Genomic DNA, 22,404 nt, shown 5'->3' on the forward strand with positions numbered 1-22,404 from the left:
CTGTAATGTAATTCATATCATCCTTGTCCAGTGAGGGGAGTCACAGTGTTTCTCGGTAGTTACCCAAAAACATCATTTTCAGTTTTGAAACAGTTGCATTCATTAAATTTTGCAACCTGTTTAAGTACTCTCAAAATGATGAGGGGAACTTTTGGCTTGGGAGGTATGTGTAACTTTCACCAGTCCTGCAGTGGTTTGAGAACGCTCAGTGTGTTTTTAAAGTCTCAGCCTATGTTTTTCTTTTTCTGTCCCATGCTGCTCTGCAGTAGCTCAGAGGGCCGGCCCTTCCGCCTGGGCACAGGGGCCAACATGGAGAAAGTGGTGAAGATGGACAGGGACATGACCAAGGTGAGCAGGGCACAGGCAGACAGCAGGTCCTAGGGCTGCAGATAGTACCGATGATTGCACCTCTTCTCAATGCAATGAGTCAGAGACTGTACATTATAATATTCTGACTGAAAAAAATATCAATTATAAACCTGTAGTAACATGAAAATCAAAAATAAATTTTCTTAAATGAGTTCTGTTGTACTTTTTAAAGATTTGCACTTAAGTTCTTCGTCTATGTTTTCTACTTATGTTTATTAGGGAATTTAAAGTCTTTTTTATACATTTTGGAGACGTGTAAGGGAACATACAAGGTAGACCATTCACAGAAAAGCAGGAGAGGAGGTGATCGTTATGATGCCACCCTTTGCTGGATTTAAGGCACCAGCGTCCGGCCAGGTTATGTAGATAAGGTCATGGGTTGTGGCCTTCTGGAAAGCAGGAAAAGTATCTGTATTGAGACTCAAGAAGTGGGTTTGCTGGAATATTTTATCAGGCGCCAGTCCAAGAAATGATTCGTGTTCACTGGAATTTGTGTGCGCTACTTGGTAAAGCTGTAAGTGCTTGTACACTGTGAGCTAGGGCACTGCTTTAATGAAGAATAGTTTTTCTTTGGATGGCTAACTATTGGCGTTTCAGCCCAATGATCCTAAAAAATCTTATTTTAGCTTAGAAGTTTCATTGTTTCAGTGGAAGGTGAGAAAATGCTTACACACCTTTCCTGTAGGAGAATCAATGAAAGGCAAATAAATTACATTTTTAGCCAAGTCTTATCATTAGTTTTCAATCCAATTAATCCCCTCTACTCTAAAGAGCAAAATCCATATTTAATCTGACATTTTCAGATCTGCCTAGTGTTGACCAATTTGTTGACCAAAAGTCAAATTTTTTCTATGTTGCAATTAAACAGTTTTAACAAGAGCCTCAGAGATGCACTACAGGCAAACCCTTAAGGATGTCCCCTAGTACTTGTTTTGCTTCAGGCACCAAAAAAGCATTCCAGCAGGGGTCCCATCTGCGAGCTTGTCTAGCAGTGCTCTCATGGCTCTGTGTTGTAGAGTGGTCACTGTGAGGTCATCACAGAGGAGGCAGCAGCAGCCCTGCGCAAGGCCACCAAGTGGGCACAGTCGGGGCTGATAGTCAGCGTGGGGCCGCCCGTGGAGACCCTCAGCCAGGAGAACGCCAGCGGCCTGTCCACTGGGGACAAGAAGAAAACAGCCCAGACTGCTATTTGCAGAGAGAGAAACACTGAACTGGCAAGGTGAGAAAGGGCTCAAAAGACAGGGCCTGGTAAAACTTAATTTGTAAAATGCATTTCCATTCCATAACCAGACATTTAATCATCAAGCTGGTTTTCCAAGTTTCATTTTATTGCGTTTCTTTACAATTGTCTGCCAAGTGTTCTGCCTGTTCTTCTGTGAGGACACTCCCATTCGCGGTTTTGTAAAACACTTGAACTGTGGACTAGCTGTTCTAGGACAGAGGGACATGACTGCTACCTTTATTTTTCCACGTGTGAAAGAGGCCTTGCTCTCTGCAGGTCGGATCCAGTCAGACCCTTCATCAGCGGCCATGTGGCCAACAGCATGGCGGCGGAGGTGATCGCCCTACTGCACGGGCTCCTCACAGCGCCAGAATCCAACACCGCCCAGATCTGGACAAGCACTGCTGAAAAGGTCATCACCAGCTGAACGGCATGTTGTTGTGGAGTTCAAAACAGTCACACAATTAATGAAAAACAGTGTGCATGGGTTACTAATGGATGAATTGTGGAATCTATTTCCAGACATTCTATAGTACCTTTCCTTAAAATGTAACTCTCCTACCCATTTAATCCTTATGTCCCATCAGTCATACCCAGCAGCCATATCACTCTGCAACTCACAACTGGCAACCCACTGAAGCTAAGCAGGTGTGAGCCTGGTCAGTACCTGCATGAGAGACCTCCTGGGAAAAACTAAGGTTGCTGCTGGGTTGTTAGTGGGGCCAGCAGGGGGCGCTCACCCTGCGGTCCATGTGGGTCCTAATGCCCCAGTATAGTGACGGGGACACTATACTGTAAACAGGCGCCATCCTTCGGATGAGACGTAAAACCGAGGTCTTGACTCTCTGTGGTCAAAATCCCAGGGCCTTTCCTGATGGTTTCTGAGTGACCAGCAACTGGTCGAGCGGTGTGCAAGAGGCACACTGTGGCCTCTTTTCTATTGCTCCTCGTTGTGTATTGGGAATGTTCAACAAACACGTAGCTGCCGACTGGTGCCGGTGCCGCTGCAGTGGACCTAGCGTGTGTCTGTGCTGTCGACAGGTGCTCTCTCGGGCTCTGATGTACATCCCCCAGCTGGGAAAGTATGCGGAGAGCATCCTGGAGAACGGCAGCAGCAGCGGCCGGAAGCTGGCCAGGCTGCAGGCCACGGCTCGCCAGGCTGTGGCGGCTCTGTGCGCCCTGGGAGGATTCAAGGAGACCATCAAGATTGGGTCGGAAGTCCAGGTGAGATCGAGCAGCTGCGCCACTTACGTCTTGGAGGTTTAAGACAACATGGTTTAATGTTTAATCAACATTGATTTACCACAGTATGCAGATTGTGCATGTTTTCTAAACTGCTGAAATAAATCCTTTAGAATTTATTTTTTAGGACTGCAGTGGGGAACAAAATGAACATTTCTGGTTAAGCGTACATAGTTTTATTACTTTATGATGAGTTATTCTTTAATACTTAATGCATTGGTTCAAAGCTTCATTAATTATCAAATCTGCAAAGGAATGTAAAAAAATCATTCCTCGGCTCATCCATGTTTTTGAATTTCAGTCATTAGTAAAAGCAATGAGTGACAAACCACTCCCTGGCTCGGCCTATTCTCCTGCTGTCCCACAGGTGGTGGGCAAGGGCATCCTGGGCAGCGTGGGTGCTGTAATGTCCATCAACGAGCAGGAAGGCATCGCCACCGTGAAGTTCCCCTCCTCGGACTACAGGAAGGACTGCAAGGCCTCCGACGTTCTGACTGTCCCAATATCCCGTCTCTGCACCCCCCGATCAGAGGTGATTCTCGTCTGCATGCTTCCAGGAAGTGCAACGTAAAGCTGTTTCTGCACGGGAATGTTCCATTGTAAATAACATATTCCTACTTTTCAAAAGGTTCACAGTATTTTAGACTGATTTTCTCATGAAACAGCAGAGAAACAGCACCCCCTGCAGGCTGTCAGTGACATAAGCGAGGGACTCTTCCAGACAGCTCTGAATCTCCTGTGCATCTCTGTTGAACTTGCAGTGTGTCAGATGGAACGGCCATTCTAAAATTAAAAATGAAAAGGTCTTGAAGGTTGCACATTTAAACTAGGAGGTGTGAACCCCCCCCCGGCTCCTGTAAATGACGTCGGTGTGTGCTCTTGTAGGCTCTGCCGCTGTACAAGCTGTCCATCACAGAGAAGGTGGTTCAGGCGGTGCAGTCCATGCTGCTGCCACAGGAGGGCAGCCTGTCGATTCACACCTCCCTGCCTGCCTCGGGCGACGGCTCCAGCCCTGTCATGGCTGCTGTTCGCCTCCTGGCGGAGATCAGAACCAGGTGAGTTCCCCCTCAGAACAGTAGAGCTAGTTGCAGTTTAACTTTGACCATTGTAACTCTGTGCTATTAGTCCAGGCACAGGGCTCCTTTAATCCACAGATTGTTTGATATTGTTCCTAAAATAAAACAAACGTTTCTTTGCTGGCGCCCGGATAGTGACATTTTTAATTTGCCGCTGTCATCTCGTGATTAAATGTCGCCTGGCCGGCCCCCATGCTCTCTGTTCTGCGTGCCCCAGGGCCTGTCTGGTGATGGCGCAGCTCCTGGAGGACAGCTCCTTCTGCGAGGAGTTTATCCAGCAGTGCCCCGCTGCAGTGGAGGTGCTCAACCTCGTGGCCCAGGAGTGCAGCCCTGGTGAGCGTCACCCGCAGAGCGCAGACAGAACACGGCCCCTCTCTCTCTCTCTCTCTCCGCGCACCCAGAACTGTCCGCCACCCTGGTCCCTCACTGTTAGTGTCTTTTTTCTCATGTTGAAAGGCCACAAAGTGCCTGCAGAGTTGCAGATTGTAAGTAGCTGCTTACTGTAATTGTGTAACTCACCTGCAGTATTCACTTCTGCTTGGTAGGTATCTGTGCTCACGTTGAGGCACAGTTAAATGAAAATTAAAACCACGGAAGTGGACCTAACATTTTTTTGGTAGCCCATATAGATAAACAAGCTGTCAAGTGATTTAGCAACTACAGACCAGTTCTGCCGTAACAGGGGCTTATCAGTACACTTTGCTCTGGTTTCATTTTTCATGACATATCTAGATTTGTGTAAAGACAGGCTGGCAGAGAGGGGGTAATAACCAGTAACTGAGCAGTTGTTCGATTCCCAGGAGAGAGGCTGAGTGTGGTGGAGGCTCAGTGTGAGAGAGTCCGGATGCTGTATCGTGACTGCGCACGCCCCCCTCCTCCTCCTCTTCAGACCGACAGGACGCAGGTGAGAGGAACCTGCATTTCACCGCGGGCTCGGGTTGACACGTATTCAAATAAAACTCGTTTTCTTAAAATACATGCAATGCATTTTGACATCCACTATCCTGGAGAAGGATCCGTAAAAAGTACTATATTCTACTCATGTGTTCAGACTGTACAGAATATGCGGCGGATGGGTATGGGAGGGCATTGGACCATAGTGGCGGCATTCTGGTCTCATAACTTGGGTCTTGGGTTCAAGCCCCCCACTATTGTACCTTGAATGAGGTGCTGTACTGTTTGCTCCAGCTCTCCCAGTTCTGTAAGTGGAGCCCTGCATTGCTTGGGGTTCACCCCTGCACTGGATCAGCAGAGGGAGGCACTGTAGTCCACTCAAGCCCACAGAAATCAGGAAAAGCTCTGGCCTGATTAGCCAGTGTGGTTTGGACACTTTGTAGAAGTGAAGGAATATCATTCTTAAAAGCACAACAGCATCTACTTTTTTTTTCTGGTGTGCTTGCGAAGTCACTTGAGGCAATGCAATTATATTTCAGTCATACAGAAGTACAGTATCTTGAAGACTGTTCTGTACCCAGATCGTGCTCTGCATGCTTTTTAAAAATGCATAAGATTAATTTTCCAATCTATGGTTTATGTATTCAACCAAATGTTGCAAATTGATTTAATCAATATTTAATTTCATTTTTATGCATTTCATTTATTGCATTTTACCTATTAATTCCTTAGGGCGCTTACTGCTTCCCTGTTTTCACAAGTTTATTTGCTGCCCTGACTTTGTGCATGTACATGCTGCACCAAAAAATATAATCAAAGTTATATAACAGCATGTGCTGAATTTGACAATAATCCCAGATATTTTAAAAGGGAAGTGGGTGCTGATTCTTGTGGTTTTGTTCCTGTGTGATTGTCGTAGCGACCCCACACTTCTGACCAGTCCATACAAACAAGTAGATAAGGTCAGTCTCATTAAGAAACAGAGTTTTTGTTCAACACTTTAGAAGTTATTCGTCCTATTCCAAACAAGGGGCGGACCATCTCAGTGTTGTCTTCACTGATTCCCACCCGGTCAATTGTGAGAATATTACTGTTAATGAAAAGAGTTTTAAAAAAAAACAGCTCAGTTTTACGGATGCTCAAGAGCCATGTAGAGAACTGCAGGTGTGCTGCCGTTGTGAACATGTCCAGATTTCCCTGTCTGGTGTCTTCGCAGCCCAAGGAGATCACGTGGAGCCCGTCTCGCGTGTTCCCCCCGGTGCGCGCCTGCATGTTCTCCTCTCGCCTGACCTCCGTCACTTTCCTGGCTGACCCCAGCGCCGGAGGGGGTCTTCCCCGCGGCACCTTCATCTACGCCACCTCCCCTGTCCCCGTTCAGGTGAGCAGCAGGCCCTGACTTGAAGGTGCCCGGCTTTAGCTTGGAACAGGGGGAGGGGACTTGACCACTTGCAGGCAAGCTCTGGCTCAGCTGTGGTGCTTGTCTGCTTGTATCCTGCCAGGCTCCTTCTTTCTACTGGGAGATCGAGATCGTTTCCTATGGAGATTCAGATGACGACAGCGGACCCATTGTGTCCTTTGGCTTTGCTACCGAAGCTGAGAAGAGAGATGGCGCCTGGACAAATCCCGTGGGCACCTGCCTTTTCCACAAGTGGGTGCCGATGTGAATTAGTGCGAAGTAGACACCAGAGGCGTCTTTCTTGAACTTAGATCTGATGGGAAAAGTTAGAATCTGCTCTGGGTTTTGACTGACTGTTAAAAACCCAGTGGCTGTGGGCAGGCACTTGTCATCATGGCGGTATCTGTTGCTCTGTTGCAGCAATGGAAGGGCGGTGCACTACAACGGCTCCAGCCTGCTGCAGTGGAAAAGCGTGAGGCTGGATGTGGCTCTTGTCCCTGGTAAGAAGCTCTGCCGTTTTTCCTTTTGGTGCTTCAGTGCAGGTTCGGTTTCTCAGTTCTCACTGAAACTGGAATAGGCGTCAGCAGTTGAAAGTAAGGTGAAAGTAGGGGCTCTCGGCTTGGGATCCAAAGAAACGTTTGTTTCAGAAATGTGCTCTCCAGGGGGAAGGGGGTGGTCTGACGGTCTGCCTCTCCCCTCAGGTGACGTTGCAGGGATTGGCTGGGAGCGCTCCGAAGGGACACCCCCTCCCCCGGGGCAGGCCGCCAAGGGCAGGGTCTACTTCACCTACTGCGGTCAGCGCCTGGCCCCCTTCCTGGAGGACGTGTCCGGGGGCATGTGGCCGCTGGTTCACATCCAGAAGAAGGTTGGTGACGGGGCATGCCTGGCTGCTCAGGAAGTACTCCGGAGCGCTGGAAGTCTGACGTCCTGTTGTCTCATCTGTTCACTTTCGTTCGCTTCCACGACCAGCTGTAGGAAAAGAATTGCATGGGGTAATTTCAGAACTGCTCGGGGTGGCGGTAGTTGCAGCTGAGGAAGATCCTATCGTTAATGTTGTTTTCTAGCCTGTTCACCAGAGTTGCAGTGTTGGAGCTCAGAGTGCAGTTCTATGTAATGTGAATCAGATATGGCACAACGGTTGTACATCATAAATCCATGCTGATAATTTAGGATTTTATTATACAGCCACCCAACATGGAATCACCAGTTGTTTGCGTTACCCTCTGGCTCGCCTACTGGTGCTCATCTTCTGACGTGCAGCAAACTCCACCGCTCCGGACTGGAAGGAGTCAAACGGCACAATGTCATATTTCACTGTAGGAGTGAGTTGGGGGGGTAAAGGAGTCACATTAACCTCTTTCCTGGTTCTTATACACACTTTCATGTTTTCATATGTTTTTTTAATTGTAAAAAAGATTATTTCTTCTGCTCCAGAACACCAAAATCCGCGCCAACTTCGGGTGCCGCCCGTTCGCGTTCGCGGAGGGCCAGGCGCATCGGAACGCGGCGGACATGTGCATTGACCTGGCCGAGGAGATCAGTGCCAACTTCGAGGCGCTGCCCTTTGCGATGGCCTCCGACAGCGACAACGACGCCGGCGCCAGCGTGGCATCGGACCCGGGGTCACACGGACCGCCCTGCAGGATCGCCGCGGTCGCCACTGCCCTGCAACGTCTGTTCCACGTTTTGATAACTTCTGAAAACCTAGGGGTTCTTTCGGGTGTTAGAAGTACAGAACAGTTCAGAGCAGAATATGACAAATCTCTGTGGGTATATCATTGTGTTGTTCGTTATCTGAGGTGAGGGTAAGTCGATAGTCAGTCTGTTACGCTGTGAAGAGCGTTTGAAGTTGATGTGATGTAACAGTCTACGCCCTGTCTGCCATCCCTGGGCAACCACACTGACATCCTGCTGCTTCCTGATGTAAAGCGGTACCAGAGTTATAACTACAACCAGTGTAGTCTGAACATATCCAGAAGTCATTGATTATTGATTTAGTTTGGAAACTAACAAACTCCCTCATCAAGGGGGAGCAGCTTAAAGTTGGCCGGTCTGTGTCAGCATTTCTGTGTGCCCTCTGCCTGCTATCTGTGGAAGTCTGTGAAAGGCTGACCCTGTCTCCTGTCCTGCAGAGTACAACAGTGGCGACTCCTGCCACTACAAGCTGGAGCTGAGCTACGAGAACCTCATCACCTCGGGGCCGGACCCCCACCCCCCTCCCATCGCCGACGACGAAAGCGACGATGACGAAGATGACGATATCCCGAGGGTGAGTGACTCTCGGGGGCTAGCCGTAATAAATGTGGTGCACCAGTGGTGGTGTGGAGTTTGGATGCCACGTTACAAAAGGATTTTGACTGGGCCCCTTCATAATCTTCTCTGTTGAAGTTTTAAAAGGTCCAGGTCATTCAGCCAGTCAGTGTTGGACAGTCCTTCAAGCATTGGACTGTGTCTGGTTGTTCTTCTCTGGACTGATTCAGCGCAGCAATTTTTCTGTGAAGTACTGACCAAACTTGTATACAGTATTCTGAATGACCCTGACTTATACATTATTTGTACATAACATCACTTGCTTCCAACAATATATCATATAATTTTGTTTACCTTTTTACTTGCTTCCCCATCTTGTCTAAAAGATGTAAATGATGTGTCAGCATAAAGTAGCCTCTTCTATCAGTGCTTCTTATTTTGTGTGTTTAGTTTGTTTTTGCTACTGTACCTGCATGTAAAACCCGCGTATTTCTGTCCCAGGTGGAAAGAAACTAAACAGGCCTGTCTCTTGCAGGAGGACCACTACGCCCTACTAGTCAAGGCCTGGGAGACCAAGGTCTTTCCAACCATTCGCAGGCGATTCCGCAACGAAGCCGAGAGGAAGTCCGGTCTGGATCAAATCAAAGGAGCGCTGCAGCTTGGTGAGCTCAGGCACAGCTGTCTGTTTGAGCCTTTGAGTTTGCTGTGTGCCACCATGCAGGGCTTGGACCGACCAAAGAGTTATGCGTTCTTCATGTTATGATCAGCAGTGACTTATCTGTCAGTAATCACTATTATACTGTCTGGATGCCATCTTGTGTCTTTGTCTTTATGCCAGCTATCCTATGGTGCAAAAACAGCTAATTTTACTCATGGCGCCAGTGAGCAGACAGACATATTTTGAGTTAGAAGTCATCTCAATTTTAAGACTTAGACATGGTGATTAACATGAGGGTAAACAACATATCATGGTGTCCACAATTTAGTATTTAGATATATCCCCCACATTGACCTATATCCGATTCCAAACACTGGTGCAAGCCTACAGGGCTTCCATTTGGACTGCACCAGCATTCCTGCAGAGAGCTGGTGTCTCAGGCCGACTGGTAATGCTGATACTGCAGGGCTGCAAGTCAAAGGTCTCTTCTGCTGGCCCACTGTGGAGGAATGACCTACCTGCCACAGTCAGAGCCAGAGACTCACTCACCAACCTCTGAGAAACTGAAAACTCATCTCTTCAAGTCATACTTAACCCCAGAGGCCCATGACTGACCCCACTTACTGACTGTGCCCCATGTTGTTCCTCCCTGTCTGTCAGGCAGCACTAAAAAACCCATCACACTGGACAACATCCTCCTGCTTACTTAAGGTTGAGATTGCTGTTTTCTGTGGTTTTATTGTTTTATGGTGCTGTTGTATGCACACTTGTATACATCTTGGCTGGATGCAATTGTAAGACAGTTTGGGTGCACGTGTCTGCTAAATGAACAGATGTATTTGCTGAAATAAAAGTGGCTTGAAAGCAGTCTGTAATTTATCAGACTTGTGTGGTGGAAGGGTGGTTGGCATGATGTCTGTAAATCCTCTGCAGGTATGGTGGACATTGCTCGGCAGACCGTGGAGTTTCTCTATGAGGAGAATGGTGGGATTCCAAGAGACCTGTACCTCCCCACCATTGAAGACATCAAAGATGAGGCCAACAAATTCACTATTGATAAAGTTCGTAAAGGTAAAGATCACCCCTGGCATCTAGATGCAGAAGAGCATCCAGTCTAGCTTTCTCAGGAGAATGTAAACAACCTTTTCAGAAATTCAAACCCATAGTCCCACAATGGTGTAAAATTGTACATGAAGTCAGGCTGCTCATATAAAGACCAGTATTACCCAGTTTGTTTTGTTACCCTCCTCGCATCACTAGATCCATCCAGATAATGACATACTGAAAATACAGTTGATTGTTCCCCCTCCCTAGGGCTGACAGTGGTCATCCGCTGTCCAGACAGCAACAACACCAATAGCACCACTGGAGGAACAGCATTGCCGAAATTCGCCATCAGAGGGATGTTAAAGACCTTCGGGCTCCATGGAGTGGTCCTTGATGTTGACTCAGTAAGTACAAAACCCATGAGAGGAGGCCGTTTGGCCCATAGGTTGCAAGTTTCATTCAAGACAATTACAAATTCAAAATTAAGTAACTATATAAGCAACAATAGTTTAAAACTTGTTAAAAACATAGAGCCCTCTGACTCTGATCACGGGCTCAAGCCTGGATCATGTCACTAGCCGACTATGACTGGATTGCACAAGCAATGGCGCACAAGTGGCATTGGGGGCAGGGTGCTGTCTGTCAGCCAGGGCTCTCTAAGCTCTGAGCAGTACAGTGGCCGTCCAGGCTCCGGCAGTCCAAAGTCCAAATTTATTGAAAAAAATAAAAAGAGGGGCTTAATGTCAGTCAAACGTCTGTGACATTAAAGCATTCAAAGTGTTACAGTGATATATGTTTTGGTGGAAAAATATACAGTAAGCCTATAGCGTAAATCTGTCTTGAAGTAGGGCGTTGATGTTTTGTTTCATTTAGTGGCCAGTGGTGGGATAGCCAATACTCTCCTGGTTTCTGGGCCTTTTTTAGATGAACGAGCTGGTGCAGGTGGAGACGTACCTGCGCAGCGAAGGAGTGCTGGTGCGCTACTGGTATCCCATCGACATGCTGGAGAGGCCACCGGCCGGGTCCAGGCGCACAGCCGCCAACGGGCTGGTCACTCTGGACAGCACCAACATTCAGATCCACAGGTAACGGCTGCTGCCGGCCGCTCGACACGAGGACTGCAGTGTGCACCGAGCGTCCAGCCCACGTGTCACAGTACTGAAGCAGAGGCAGGAGCACAGGAGCACCATTACCTATAGAAGGGCTTCACCTGTGCTGGAATAATATATGACAACGTGTGTCATCACATTAAGATAGAACATTTTGTGGGTTGTCGGAGCCATTGTGTGAAAGATAAGCTTGTTATAGTTTAAATTTGCAAATTAAAATATATATATAAGTAAAAGTGGGTTGATTTGCACTTGGTTCCCAGACTGTTGTATGAATCTAAGGTTCTCCAGCGTTTGTGTCCCGCTGGAGAGGAGCAGGGGCAGTGCAGTGACCCACACGCTCTGCCCCCCGTGTTCCTGCAGGGAGCTGCTGCGCTGTGAGGGAGCCCTGGCCAGGCTGTACTGTCGCATGGCTCTCCTCAACATCTTCGCCCCCAAGTCCCCGCACACCTTCACCCGCCTCTTCCACATCCCCGCCATCAGGGACATCACGCTGGAGCACCTGCAGCTCCTGTCCAATCAGCTGCTCGCCCCCCCTCTTCCAGGTGATGTCCTGTCAACCCCAGTGTCGCCTGGGCTGTTTCAGATTTCCGTCTCATAAATGAGTGTTGAATTTGTTCTGTCCAGCTCCCAAAAAACATCCTTATGTTTCTTTATAGAATGCATCGCCTGCAATATGTGTATGATGATAGAGATAATTCTTTCCTGTATATTACAGCAAATTAGATGAAAATAATCAGATTATGCAAAATAATATTTCTAAAAAAAAAGGCATTGTTAAATTCAGTACAAGCAGAGAACAGTTTTTCAGAATTCCTTTAAAAAGCTGCTGATAAATTTAATTAGATTTAGTGAAAGCAGACCAACCTGAGAGAACTGAGTGTTTTGAAGCTGACTTCAAAACTTGTTGAAGATTTGAAGACCTCCTCCACTCCTCCAGCTGATTGCAGTTGTATTCTGCAGATGGGACGATCAGCTCCAGCTCCATCCTGCTGGCCCAGTCCCTGCAGCACATCATACAGGGTCAGAACTGCTCTCCCACTGACCTCTTCTACCAAGGCAACGCTCAGCCCATCAGAGAGTGGCTCACCGTGGCCATCACACGGGCCCTGCACCAAGGAGAGGAGAGCTTACTGGACCTCACCAAGCAGATCTGCTCTTTCCTACAGGTAAGACAGGCAGCGTGTTCATGGTGCTGCACATGACTGTGAGCAGCAGGCCGTGGTGCAGGCGAAACTGATAGTGGAGCAACACCCAAGCAGTCATCTGGAGTCTAAACTCAAGGAGTGCTGTCTCCTGCCCAGGCACAGAAAGAGCAGAGCTGCTTACAAGTGACATGTTAGAATTTAATACCCAAATGAAAAAGAAAGGATATAGTTTGCGTGGCACAAAATTGTCCTAATTAATCATGTATACAGTTCACAACTACAAAGGCAATGGTGAGGCTTATACATTTAATAATACAAAGTTACATTTTATAAAACATCTTTCATAAATGGCTTATGGTGCTATACATCAAAGAATATTCACACCAATGTATGATAGTTTGCCACTTTTTAATTCGGTAATTAAGGGGTAATTTGCCATTGTATAACATGTGGCAAAAAGTCCATTATTAATTATTATTAATATTCCTAAATGTTTACAGAATGCTCCAGAGCAGTTTCCTTCCGAAGAGTTTCCCGTTTCCGAGTCAAAGGTCAGCATGGATGTGAATTTTCCCGGGGCGGCGTTTGTGGTGATCTCGTGCAAGGAGAGCACTCAAGGCTTCCGCAAAGAGTGAGTGAACACACTGCTGTGCCAGTAAAGGATCCAGAGACCTCTGCTATTTTTATATCACGGTTTATTTCTAGCCAAACACTTAACAACACTTACACTTTTCTCTTGTGCTTTTATAGAATTTTGAGGATATGCTAAAGTATATGCATTTTGTTTTTCTTTACAAAGTAGTGAAAACCAAGTTTTTTGCATCTTTGTTAAAATACTGTAGCTGTGTTAAGTTCTTAGGCACAAACAGTGATCGTAGGTCTGCATCTTAAGTCTGGTTACATTTCCAGTTCTTTTCTGTTCATGTGAGAGATCCCTAAGCATGATTAGCATTTTCAACTGTTTTGGAACACGAGTCCACATTTTGTCAAGTCTGACATAACAGGATTAACACAACAGGCCTGAATCTTCTCTGTGTTTCTTTCCAGCTCTTCTCTTTACAAGGCCCCCTGGGCAAGAGTCATGATTTATGGCCTGGGACACAAAGTGCGCCGCAATGGGCAGCTCAACCTCATGGAAGCAGTCTGCTACCCCCTGGACGCTTCCCCCTCAAACACGGGGCTCACCCCACCTCCCACCACCAACCAGTACCCCTCCGCCATCATCCCTACAGACAAGGTGCACATTAAGCTAGGTGAGAGTCTGCCAGGACTGTCTGTCTGAGCGGTTTATAAAATACTCTTTCTGTCTTTACAACTTGCTGACCAACAGTGGCCCAGCGTTTAATGGATTGGCTGTGAGAGTTTTTGTTGTTGTTCACAGGCGTGTCTCCCCCTCCTGGTGCTGTGCTGGTACTGCACTCGCTGCCCCTGGAGTTCCCCCTCGCCATGGCGTTCGCAGAGCAGCTGTTGACATGGAAGCTTGGCGAGGGCAACGGGCGATCAGAGGATGAGCTTGACACCATCCCGGCCTCTGTGCTGCTGCAGGTCGTGGAGCTTCTTGGTAAGTAGTGTTACCCTGCTAGCCAGTGGGAAGCCATTGTGTAGAAACAGCCAGTCTGTGCATCTGTGCAGCACCTGTGTACAATATGTCAGCACCCAAAGGGCTGTGTGTTGATAGGATTAAAGATCCGTATGTATTTGGTTTCATCCCAGTGAATTATCTGATGTTACTTTTCTAATTCCTGTAGCTACTATAAAATTTTGCCTTGCATGTCATTTTGTCTCAGAATCATGTTTTGTAGTTTTCTGATAACATAGATACTGTTGTTCCCACTGCCATGCTAGTTGTAATTTTTTTTGGCTAAATTGACTTCCAGTGTACTACCAGGTGCATGTCAGCATACATTGACAGAACACTACACTGTATTAACTCAACACTACACAAAAAACCTGCTAGGTATTTTTTCAGGTTTATTTATATACAAATATGCATCAAAAATTAATAGAGAACAGAACAGTGAGAAAAAGATTCAAGAGAACGAGGGGTGAAAAGTCAGATATGAGATATCTGTGCTCAAATACAAAACTCATGGAGTTTTTAAGACAACCCTTCAGATATCTAAAAACTTAAGCCTGAGTTATGCTGATTTTTAGAAATGTGGGGCATGCTTGCATGCAATGATACTGCAACAATCAGGTTACAAAATAGATCACATCTGGATATTCAAAACGGGTCGACACAGATCATGGAGACTTACCAATATGGTGGTGTTACAACACAAGTGGCAATTAATAAATGCATTGTACATTTATTCACTAATGGTTATGAATAACAGAAGCATAAAGAAATGAAGCAGTCTGTTCATTTAGAAGATCCCCTATGGATCACCGGTTTCACATCGTGTGCAATGCTTTGACGCACGCTCTTTCTCCTTCTGCATCTCAGGAGGTCTGCTGTGGACCACGGACCTGGCCGCCTCCGTCAAAGAGCTGATCTTCCACTTGCTGTCTGAACTGTTCCGCAAGATCCATCACCTGGAGCAGCGCAAGATGCCCACGGGGCTGTCCAGCTCCATTGCCCTGCTGCTGAACCCCTGCCTGGCGGTGCTGATGGCCTTGCAGACGGAGCTGCGGAAGCTCTACGACAAGGAGACCCAGGGCTGGGTGGCAGCAGGAGGAAACCCCTCTCCCGGAGGGGGGCTGGCCTTGGGGAATGAACAGAGCCGCTTCTCCACCTACTTCCACGCCCTAATGGAGGTGTGCCTGGCCGTGGCTGAGGTGACGCTGCCTATTAACATGGGCAGTAGCACTGTGGGCGCGCTGTCCTCCAGCAGTGCTCCCAACCTCAGCGACTCCTCCTCCTCCTCTTCCTCCTCTCCTGGGCAGACGCCCCAGAGCCCCAGCCTGCTCTCCAAGCGCAAGAAGGTCAAGATGAAAAGGGAGCGCACGGCTGCCGCCGTGGCTGCCGCCTCGGGGAAGAGGGCTTCCGCCTCCGCTGGGTCTCGGCTTTCGGAAAGTGACAGTGCCCTCCTCAATATGGGTGGAGGAAAGCCGGAGGACATGTTGTGGTTCCATCGGGGCCTCACCCTGCTCATGATCCTCCGGCACCTGGCCAACAAGGACCCGCAGGGTCTGGGGGTCACCAGCGATGCCGTCACTGATGCGTGTCAGGCTCTGGTGGGGCCCACTGCCCACAGTCGTCTTCTGGTCATATCGGGCATCCCTACCCACCTGGAGGAGAGCGTGGTGCGAAGTGCCATACGCAGGGCCTGCAACGCCCACGGTGGGCTCTTCAAAGACGAGATCTACATTCCCCTTCAGGAGGAGGACCCCAAGAAGCCCAAGTGTGGTGCTGTTGGCACTGCTGCCCTGGAGTGCAAGATCCCTGAGCCAGAGCGGCCCTTTCCAGTTCGCAGCAATAGCCCTGACAGCTCCAGTAGCGTCACGCCAGCCATGAGCGTCAGCGCCTCTGCTTCCACCAGCCAGACCTCCATCTGCAGCTCCTCTCAAGGAGTTTCTCGCACGGCCAGCGAGCTGTCGGTGGATCAGGAGCTGCCTCCTGCCCCTGTGGCTGTTCCGCAGCAGCAGGGAGCGCTGGACCCACACACTGTGTCCAGCCAGGAGAGCCTGGACATCTCTCTGTGTAGCACTGGCAGCCTGGGCAGCTTGGGCAGCCTGGGGGAACCCCTGGACAGTGCGGACACTGCCTCTGTCTCCGATGGGGGCTCTATGTACACTGTCACCTCCCTGGACAACAATGCCGTCATGGCTCGGCCCATCAAGGGGTATGCTGTCATTGAGGTACGTCGTACGCCTTCAGGCATGGCTTTCTGTTTTGGCAGTTTTCCTGTTAACTGCGATGGAGCTAGCAATGAAGAAATACAGTGCTTTAAGAATAAGATTTAAAAACTTGAGTGCAAAGTATTGCAATGTAGGGAATTTAGCACCAATGTAACACAACATCTAGTGAGATAACTGGTGTACTGGAGTCCCCTGTACAGCAGAGGAGATGATAAAATCTTGTTTATTTAAATGTTTGTTTTGCTGTAGTTCATAATTTCCCTTCCTTGCTTTATTAATGAGCTACACCATCACAGTGCACAGACAAAGCCCTGTGCTCTATATCAGTCATGTGCGGTTTCAGTTTTTTTTAGCAATGATGTGTGATAAATGATAAAAATAATTGTGTATTTGTGGATTGCGGTTTATCACCCATGTTGTTGCCCGGGGAGAAATGAGCCAGACTGTGTAATGCAACGAGTGATTGTTCTGATTGCTGTCCACTACCTTCAGGAACGGTCTTGGTAGGTCTGAGCGCTATAAAGCAGAGCTCTGTAGCCCCAGCCGTAGTTTCACCCCTGTGACACCCTTGTGGCAGGTGCGCGCCCGAGCGAAGGTGGAGAAGATCCGTGCCAGTCTCTTTAACAGCAGCGACCTGATTGGCCTGTCCAGCCTCGAGGGGGAGGAGGAGCTGATGGAGATGACCAATGAGGAGATCCTCACAGCCTCCAGTGTGAACCAGAGCCTGTTCGACACGCAGGGCAGCTCCGCTCTGGAAGACTTTTTCATGGACAAGTCCATCAAAGGTCGTGCCTTTACTTCGAGGCTGTAGTCACGCTTGACTTAAAAGACAAGTAGATACTGTATATGTTGAATTTCCACAGGGGTTTTTATATCCCTTTTAAAGTATTTAAAATGAGTAGTCGGTCGATATTGGTCAGTAAATAGTAGTAAATGATAATTGCCATATCTTTAGCAAGCGGCATATCTAAGCCTGTTAATCTAGAACCTCTTCTGTGTTCTCCAACAGGAGACAAGTTGGTGCCTGGTGCTCGGGATGTCTTGACAGACATCTTTAAAAGCTGTGTCCACTCTGAGCAAATGCTGAGTCTGACCCCTGCCAAGCCCATCAAAGTGTCCGATATTTACCTGAGCAAGGAGCAGATCAATGCCCAGACCCCGGGGAACTTACTCCATGTGTTTTTCACCAACGTGCGCCCGCCGAAGAAGGTGCTGGAAGACCAGCTCACACAGGTACACGCCGTCAATGGGCTCTTGGTGGGCCACCGCCTCTCGGGTAAGAGGAGTAGAGGAGTAGGCTGCCTGCTGTGCTCAGCACCTGAATTTACACATCAGAGATATGCGGAATAGTGTTAGTGTCCATAATTCTAACTAAACCTTCAATCATGCAATCTAAAGAATAAGCCATCTTCGCGTTCATATTGGTGCAGGCTGAATGCATCATAAAATAGGCCGTCTCCAAAACACTTTCTGAACTTCATCCAGACGTCAGAAGGCTTTCATTTGCCTTTTGTGTGTGTGTTATGGGCAGATTGTGGAATTTCCCCATAACTTACATAAAAAGGCAAGTTAAAACATACTTTGCAAAATGGCGGACATAATGAGAGGTCTGTGAAGTACTTGAAAGCCTGTTAATTTAAAGTATATTGGTTCTTTTTTGTTACAATTGACTGCACATGTTTTAGAGTGTTCTTAATATGATGATTCTTTCATGATGAAGGATGCAGTTTGGGCACGTTATTGTTCCAAACAGAGGTGGACCACATTCTTCAAGTATCTGAAGTAATTTTAATAAGTATGAATTAAAATTGTACTCTAATACAAACAAGCTGTTTATATAAATTCCAAACAGTGTTCTGCGTTTTATGTGTTTGAAACACATCAATTTGAAATACTCTGCCATTTTCAGTGTATTTCAACGAACACATTTTTGTCTGCATTTCTTGGTAAATTCAAAAAACAAAGCAATGGCCAACAGCATGAATTATAAGTCAAAACATGCAATACGCACAGTCAATTAACTGATTTCCCCAATCATGTTACATAAAGCTAGATAAAGTTAATTTAAATAATGATTTTATAAATAATTTAAATATATACAGACTTAAGAAATGCTGTTGGTTCCAATACTATTGATGAACATTGTAGAATTCTCAGAAATGTGTGTTACACTATGGTTTAATTTATAATAATTTGTAGATAATTGCAAATTATCTCCAAATTTGGGTATTAGGCATTTCATTAAATGCTTAAACAGCTATTTCCAGTAAATTTGTAAAATGATAGCCTGCTTGTAACATTGAATATATTCATGTAGAAATCTAAAACAGACAAGGTTAGTGTGGGCATAAATAAACCAGATGTACTCAATTGCCATCATACATCTAATGAAATATTTGAGTTAGAATACAAAGAAAACTGTAATATAAATTGAAAATGTTCTGCAGTTAGTTGCAAGCTAATGTTAAGAATGTTAAATTAATAATTCTGCAGACAAAACCTCTCTGGATTGGAGGCAGATGACCTAATCCTTTTGCTCCGACACATTTATTCGTATCTAGATTCTTAGGAAGTATGGAGTCTCCAAACCCAACAAAAGCAAGTACAGCAAAGCCAGCAAGGAGCAGCATCAGGGCAAAGTGGTCAGCACCAAGAGACCCATCACCAAGCCTCCTACAAAGGAGAAGTCTGTGCTGAACACAGTCAGGTAAGTGAGAGGCTCAGTGTGTTTCCGCATAACTTTCAGTTGAGTGAATATGTGGTAGCATGCATTTTTACTCCATGTACAAACCATTTTCTGGCATTGCAAATGTTAAACTGGGCGGTGATTTCTGCTGTGGTGAGGTGCTCAGCAGGTACGTGCTTTGAAATCCAGGTCTTCCACACACAGCTCAGGATCTGCGCAGTTCTCTTCTCTTCGGTCTAGGAGAGGGCACTTTGACTTGCTGAGCCTGTGGACCGTGCTGGTCTTGGCACTGACTTCACATCAAGCTTTCTTAAAACAGGACTTTTGGCCAACCTGACAGTGCGGGATGTCTTTGTTACAGTTTTTGTCTTCTGGAAAAAGATAAAACGTGTGTGAATCAGCACCAAATAAACTCACTCTCTCCACTTTTCAAAATGTTTTTTTGGCTTATTTTTATGTACAAAAACATAAATCTTTATTTATATGTGAAAAAAGTGTGATCTTTTTGTAAATTAAGCAGAGAATTGTGGTCATTCTAATTTCTGTCATTTTTGTCTGGACTTTGTGAGTGTGTATTTAGTCCGTCAGGGGTTTAAAGATTTTTTTCTGTAGAGCCAGCTTTGGTCTCTGAGAGTTACTCTAAAGATTTCATTAATGAATTGCTCCCTCTATTTCTGAGATGACAACATTTTTAAAAATCTGTCTGCTTATGAATTCCACAATAACGAAGGTCACGGGAAGCAGCCTTTTCTGATGACTTCTTCAATTTTACCTTTAAAAATTAAGTATTTTTTTCCCTGCTAAAGCTCCAATGTGGTTTCATTGATAGTGTCCTCTCCTCTGCTGCCAGCAGGACGGCTCTCAGTGAAAAAAAGCCGATCGTCAAGCCTAAGTCTCCAGAGAAGTCCAGACCTGAGGAGAAGGACTCTGAGAAATCCCCTACCAAGAAACAAGAAGGTGCCTTTCATTTACCGCCCCTCTTACTGTGGTGTCGAAGTGAAACCTCTTCTCTTCTGTGGACTCGTGTCCTAACTCTGCTTCTCTGAGATCCCTAGCTAACAACTTTAAAACCACAGGCTGCTGTTCTTCTTTTCCTTAGTCTTCAGCCTCTAGCTAATGATGTTTAGAGTCCCCCAAGGTCTTTTGACAACGTAAGTGTCATAAGTTTGCTCAAATGTCTGTAGAGTTCTGAATCAGGGTACAAAAATGTTTTATCCCTCGAAATAAGGGCAGGGGAATTACATACTAAGATCGTGGAACTAAATGATCATGTCTAGGTGCGTGCTCCGCTGTGAGGCCGTGTGTGTGTGTAGGGGAGGTATCATGTGGTATAATGTGCTGGCCCATTCCTTCTGCAGTTCCAGAGGAAAAGTACTTGACGCTGGAAGGGTTCCACAGGTTTGCGGTGGACCGAGCCAAGCAGGACATCCGCAGTGTGTGGAGAGCCATTCTGGCCTGCGGCTATGACCTGCACTTTGAAAGGTTGGGGGAAAATCTAGTTTAGGTTAATTCTTTCCTAACATATTACAAAAAATCCATGTAGAGCAATAACTGTATATGAATTAATGCATATCATCCAGTTCAGCAGTTTCAGATGTTCGGCTGCTGCCACTTTCATTAATAATGGTGTTGGGCTTGAAGGAAGTTGAAAAGTTTCTGGTTTTTAACAGAAACAGTTTAAAACATTTTTCTTTCTGCTTAGGGGCTTCATTAATAGGTTTTTTTTTTGCTTATTAGTTAAATTATATCAGGAGCTTCATCTCCCAAAGCTGTGCCTTTGCTAAGCCAGTCCTGCCGGTGCTGAGTGCTGCGTGTGCCCCCTCTGCAGGTGCACCTGCATCGACACGCGCCACGCCCAGAAGGCCTGCAGGAGGTGGAGTCTGGAGATGGACGTGGCGCTGGTGCAGTACGTGAACAGGCTGTGTCGGCACCTGGCCATCACCCCAGCCCGCCTCCACCCGCACGAGGTCTACCTGGACCCCGCCGATACTGCCGACCCGAGAGTCTCCTGCCTGCTGAGTATGACCCCGCCCACTCTAGCTGGTTGCCCCCCTTCCTGGCCCCTGGCGGTGGGCTTTGTGCTGAAAGCACCTCATTACGCACCCCTAGAGTGATAGACACTCATCTGCATCATGGGCCCTGCTGAAATTTTTAAAAATGGCCAACCATTTAAAACATAGTCACCATGCTTTCACAAAAGTAAGACTTCTACTGATATATACAGTATACATTTTTTAAAAGCAGGGACAGATTCCAAGAAAGCAGCATTTCTTAAACGAATATGTAATTCCAACAACGGGATTTCTGACCTCATTAGCTTATTCTCCAAAAACAATATTTTACTGGATATTTTTGAAGGCATAGAGCTGATACGCAGGCCTGACAATTAACAAAGGTGAACATGGCGAGGAAATGCACCCTTTATTTCCATTAAATGTACATCAAATTTAAAAAATCCAAATTTTGTGCCTGCAAAACCCCTGAAATTACTGAAAAATAAATGCGGGCTTAAAAATAAACACGGAACAACAACAGAAACCCTAAATGTGACTTTCGGTGTGCACGTGGTTCTCTGTGTGCTTGGTCACTGACCTTCCTCCTCTGCCTCCTCCTAGATGTTCCCATGGAAAGCCTGAGACTGCGCTTTGCTCTGCTGCAGTCCCTGAATAACACACTGGAGACCTTCTTCCTTCCCCTAGTGGAGCTGCGAGCGACAGACACCTACCAGCACAGCATTGCCTCAATGCTCAGGGAGGCCAAGGGTGAGAATTCACAGTAGCGAATTCGCAGTGGTCACGTTCTGTGAAACAAAACAAAAAGACTGGATTCTACTTTTTGCAGCCTGTTGTGATCAGGTGGTTTTTTGAATAAAGAAAGCGCTTTGAAATGTAGTTCAAGTAGGGAGCTGCATCAGTCTCTGTAAGCTGCAAAGGAGCAGATTGAGGTTTATTCCATGCTGAATGGAAGAGAAAAGGCAACATAGATGAGTAATCACACTATGAGCTGCAAATTCAGGTGAGGTGTCTATTGAGCTTCGTCTTATAGATCGATTGACCTTTATTCTTCAGGGATACTTCATAATTAGTCAGTAGCTGATGACTTTATTACAGGCTGTTTCCACTATTTGTCTCTTTGGTGCTCATCGTTTTGCTTATTTGCTGCCAGTATACCGTGTTAAGGAATGATTTCACTCTTCTTTAAATGTGTTTTGTTTATTTGTGAATAGCAGTCGTTTTGTTGCACTTTCATCATGCAGACTATAGGAGGTCCTGTTTGTTGTCCTTTCTTTGTTTCCCATGCTTATACAGTGATGTGAAATGTCCCTGTTTTATTAAGGAATAATGATCAGTATTTGTTGATCAGTTTTGAACATTTGTACTGTGAAAGGTGCAGGGTAGAGATAGACAAAACCACAGTCACTCACATTATATTAGTTACTGTACAGAAAATGTGGGTTGTTAGGCTCTTGAACGCACCCTTATTCCATTGTTTTTTATGGCATAAAA

At 46.5% G+C, this 22,404-nt stretch overlaps 1 protein-coding gene across 7 annotated transcripts in view; it reads left to right on the forward strand.

The window, feature by feature from the left end:
• The window catches only part of hectd4 (HECT domain containing E3 ubiquitin protein ligase 4), an 87,164-nt gene that overhangs the window by 58,412 nt on the left and 6,348 nt on the right, over positions 1–22,404 (forward strand). For 3 of the 7 annotated variants that reach the window (XM_088618715.1, XM_088618717.1, XM_088618718.1), the window contains exons 38-68: positions 267–348; positions 1,386–1,588; positions 1,868–2,003; positions 2,633–2,815; positions 3,201–3,365; positions 3,719–3,888; positions 4,127–4,242; positions 4,710–4,813; positions 6,020–6,181; positions 6,303–6,451; positions 6,620–6,699; positions 6,901–7,064; positions 7,634–7,871; positions 8,332–8,468; positions 8,985–9,111; positions 10,041–10,178; positions 10,422–10,558; positions 11,079–11,239; positions 11,627–11,808; positions 12,227–12,432; positions 12,912–13,042; positions 13,459–13,664; positions 13,793–13,972; positions 14,858–16,212; positions 16,790–16,997; positions 17,222–17,445; positions 18,774–18,919; positions 19,728–19,855; positions 20,257–20,380; positions 20,727–20,917; positions 21,514–21,660. In XM_088618715.1, coding sequence (XP_088474841.1) covers positions 267–348; positions 1,386–1,588; positions 1,868–2,003; positions 2,633–2,815; positions 3,201–3,365; positions 3,719–3,888; positions 4,127–4,242; positions 4,710–4,813; positions 6,020–6,181; positions 6,303–6,451; positions 6,620–6,699; positions 6,901–7,064; positions 7,634–7,871; positions 8,332–8,468; positions 8,985–9,111; positions 10,041–10,178; positions 10,422–10,558; positions 11,079–11,239; positions 11,627–11,808; positions 12,227–12,432; positions 12,912–13,042; positions 13,459–13,664; positions 13,793–13,972; positions 14,858–16,212; positions 16,790–16,997; positions 17,222–17,445; positions 18,774–18,919; positions 19,728–19,855; positions 20,257–20,380; positions 20,727–20,917; positions 21,514–21,660 — 6,080 coding nt within the window. The remainder of the gene's footprint in view (positions 1–266; positions 349–1,385; positions 1,589–1,867; positions 2,004–2,632; positions 2,816–3,200; positions 3,366–3,718; positions 3,889–4,126; positions 4,243–4,709; positions 4,814–6,019; positions 6,182–6,302; positions 6,452–6,619; positions 6,700–6,900; positions 7,065–7,633; positions 7,872–8,331; positions 8,469–8,984; positions 9,112–10,040; positions 10,179–10,421; positions 10,559–11,078; positions 11,240–11,626; positions 11,809–12,226; positions 12,433–12,911; positions 13,043–13,458; positions 13,665–13,792; positions 13,973–14,857; positions 16,213–16,789; positions 16,998–17,221; positions 17,446–18,773; positions 18,920–19,727; positions 19,856–20,256; positions 20,381–20,726; positions 20,918–21,513; positions 21,661–22,404) is intronic. The other 4 variants (XM_088618719.1, XM_088618722.1, XM_088618720.1 and 1 more) reach the window with 2 other exon arrangements.

Source organism: Lepisosteus platostomus, chromosome 24, assembly GCF_059453375.1.
Source record: "Lepisosteus platostomus isolate fLepPlt1 chromosome 24, fLepPlt1.hap1, whole genome shotgun sequence".
Classification (NCBI taxonomy): Eukaryota; Metazoa; Chordata; class Actinopteri; order Semionotiformes; family Lepisosteidae; genus Lepisosteus; species Lepisosteus platostomus.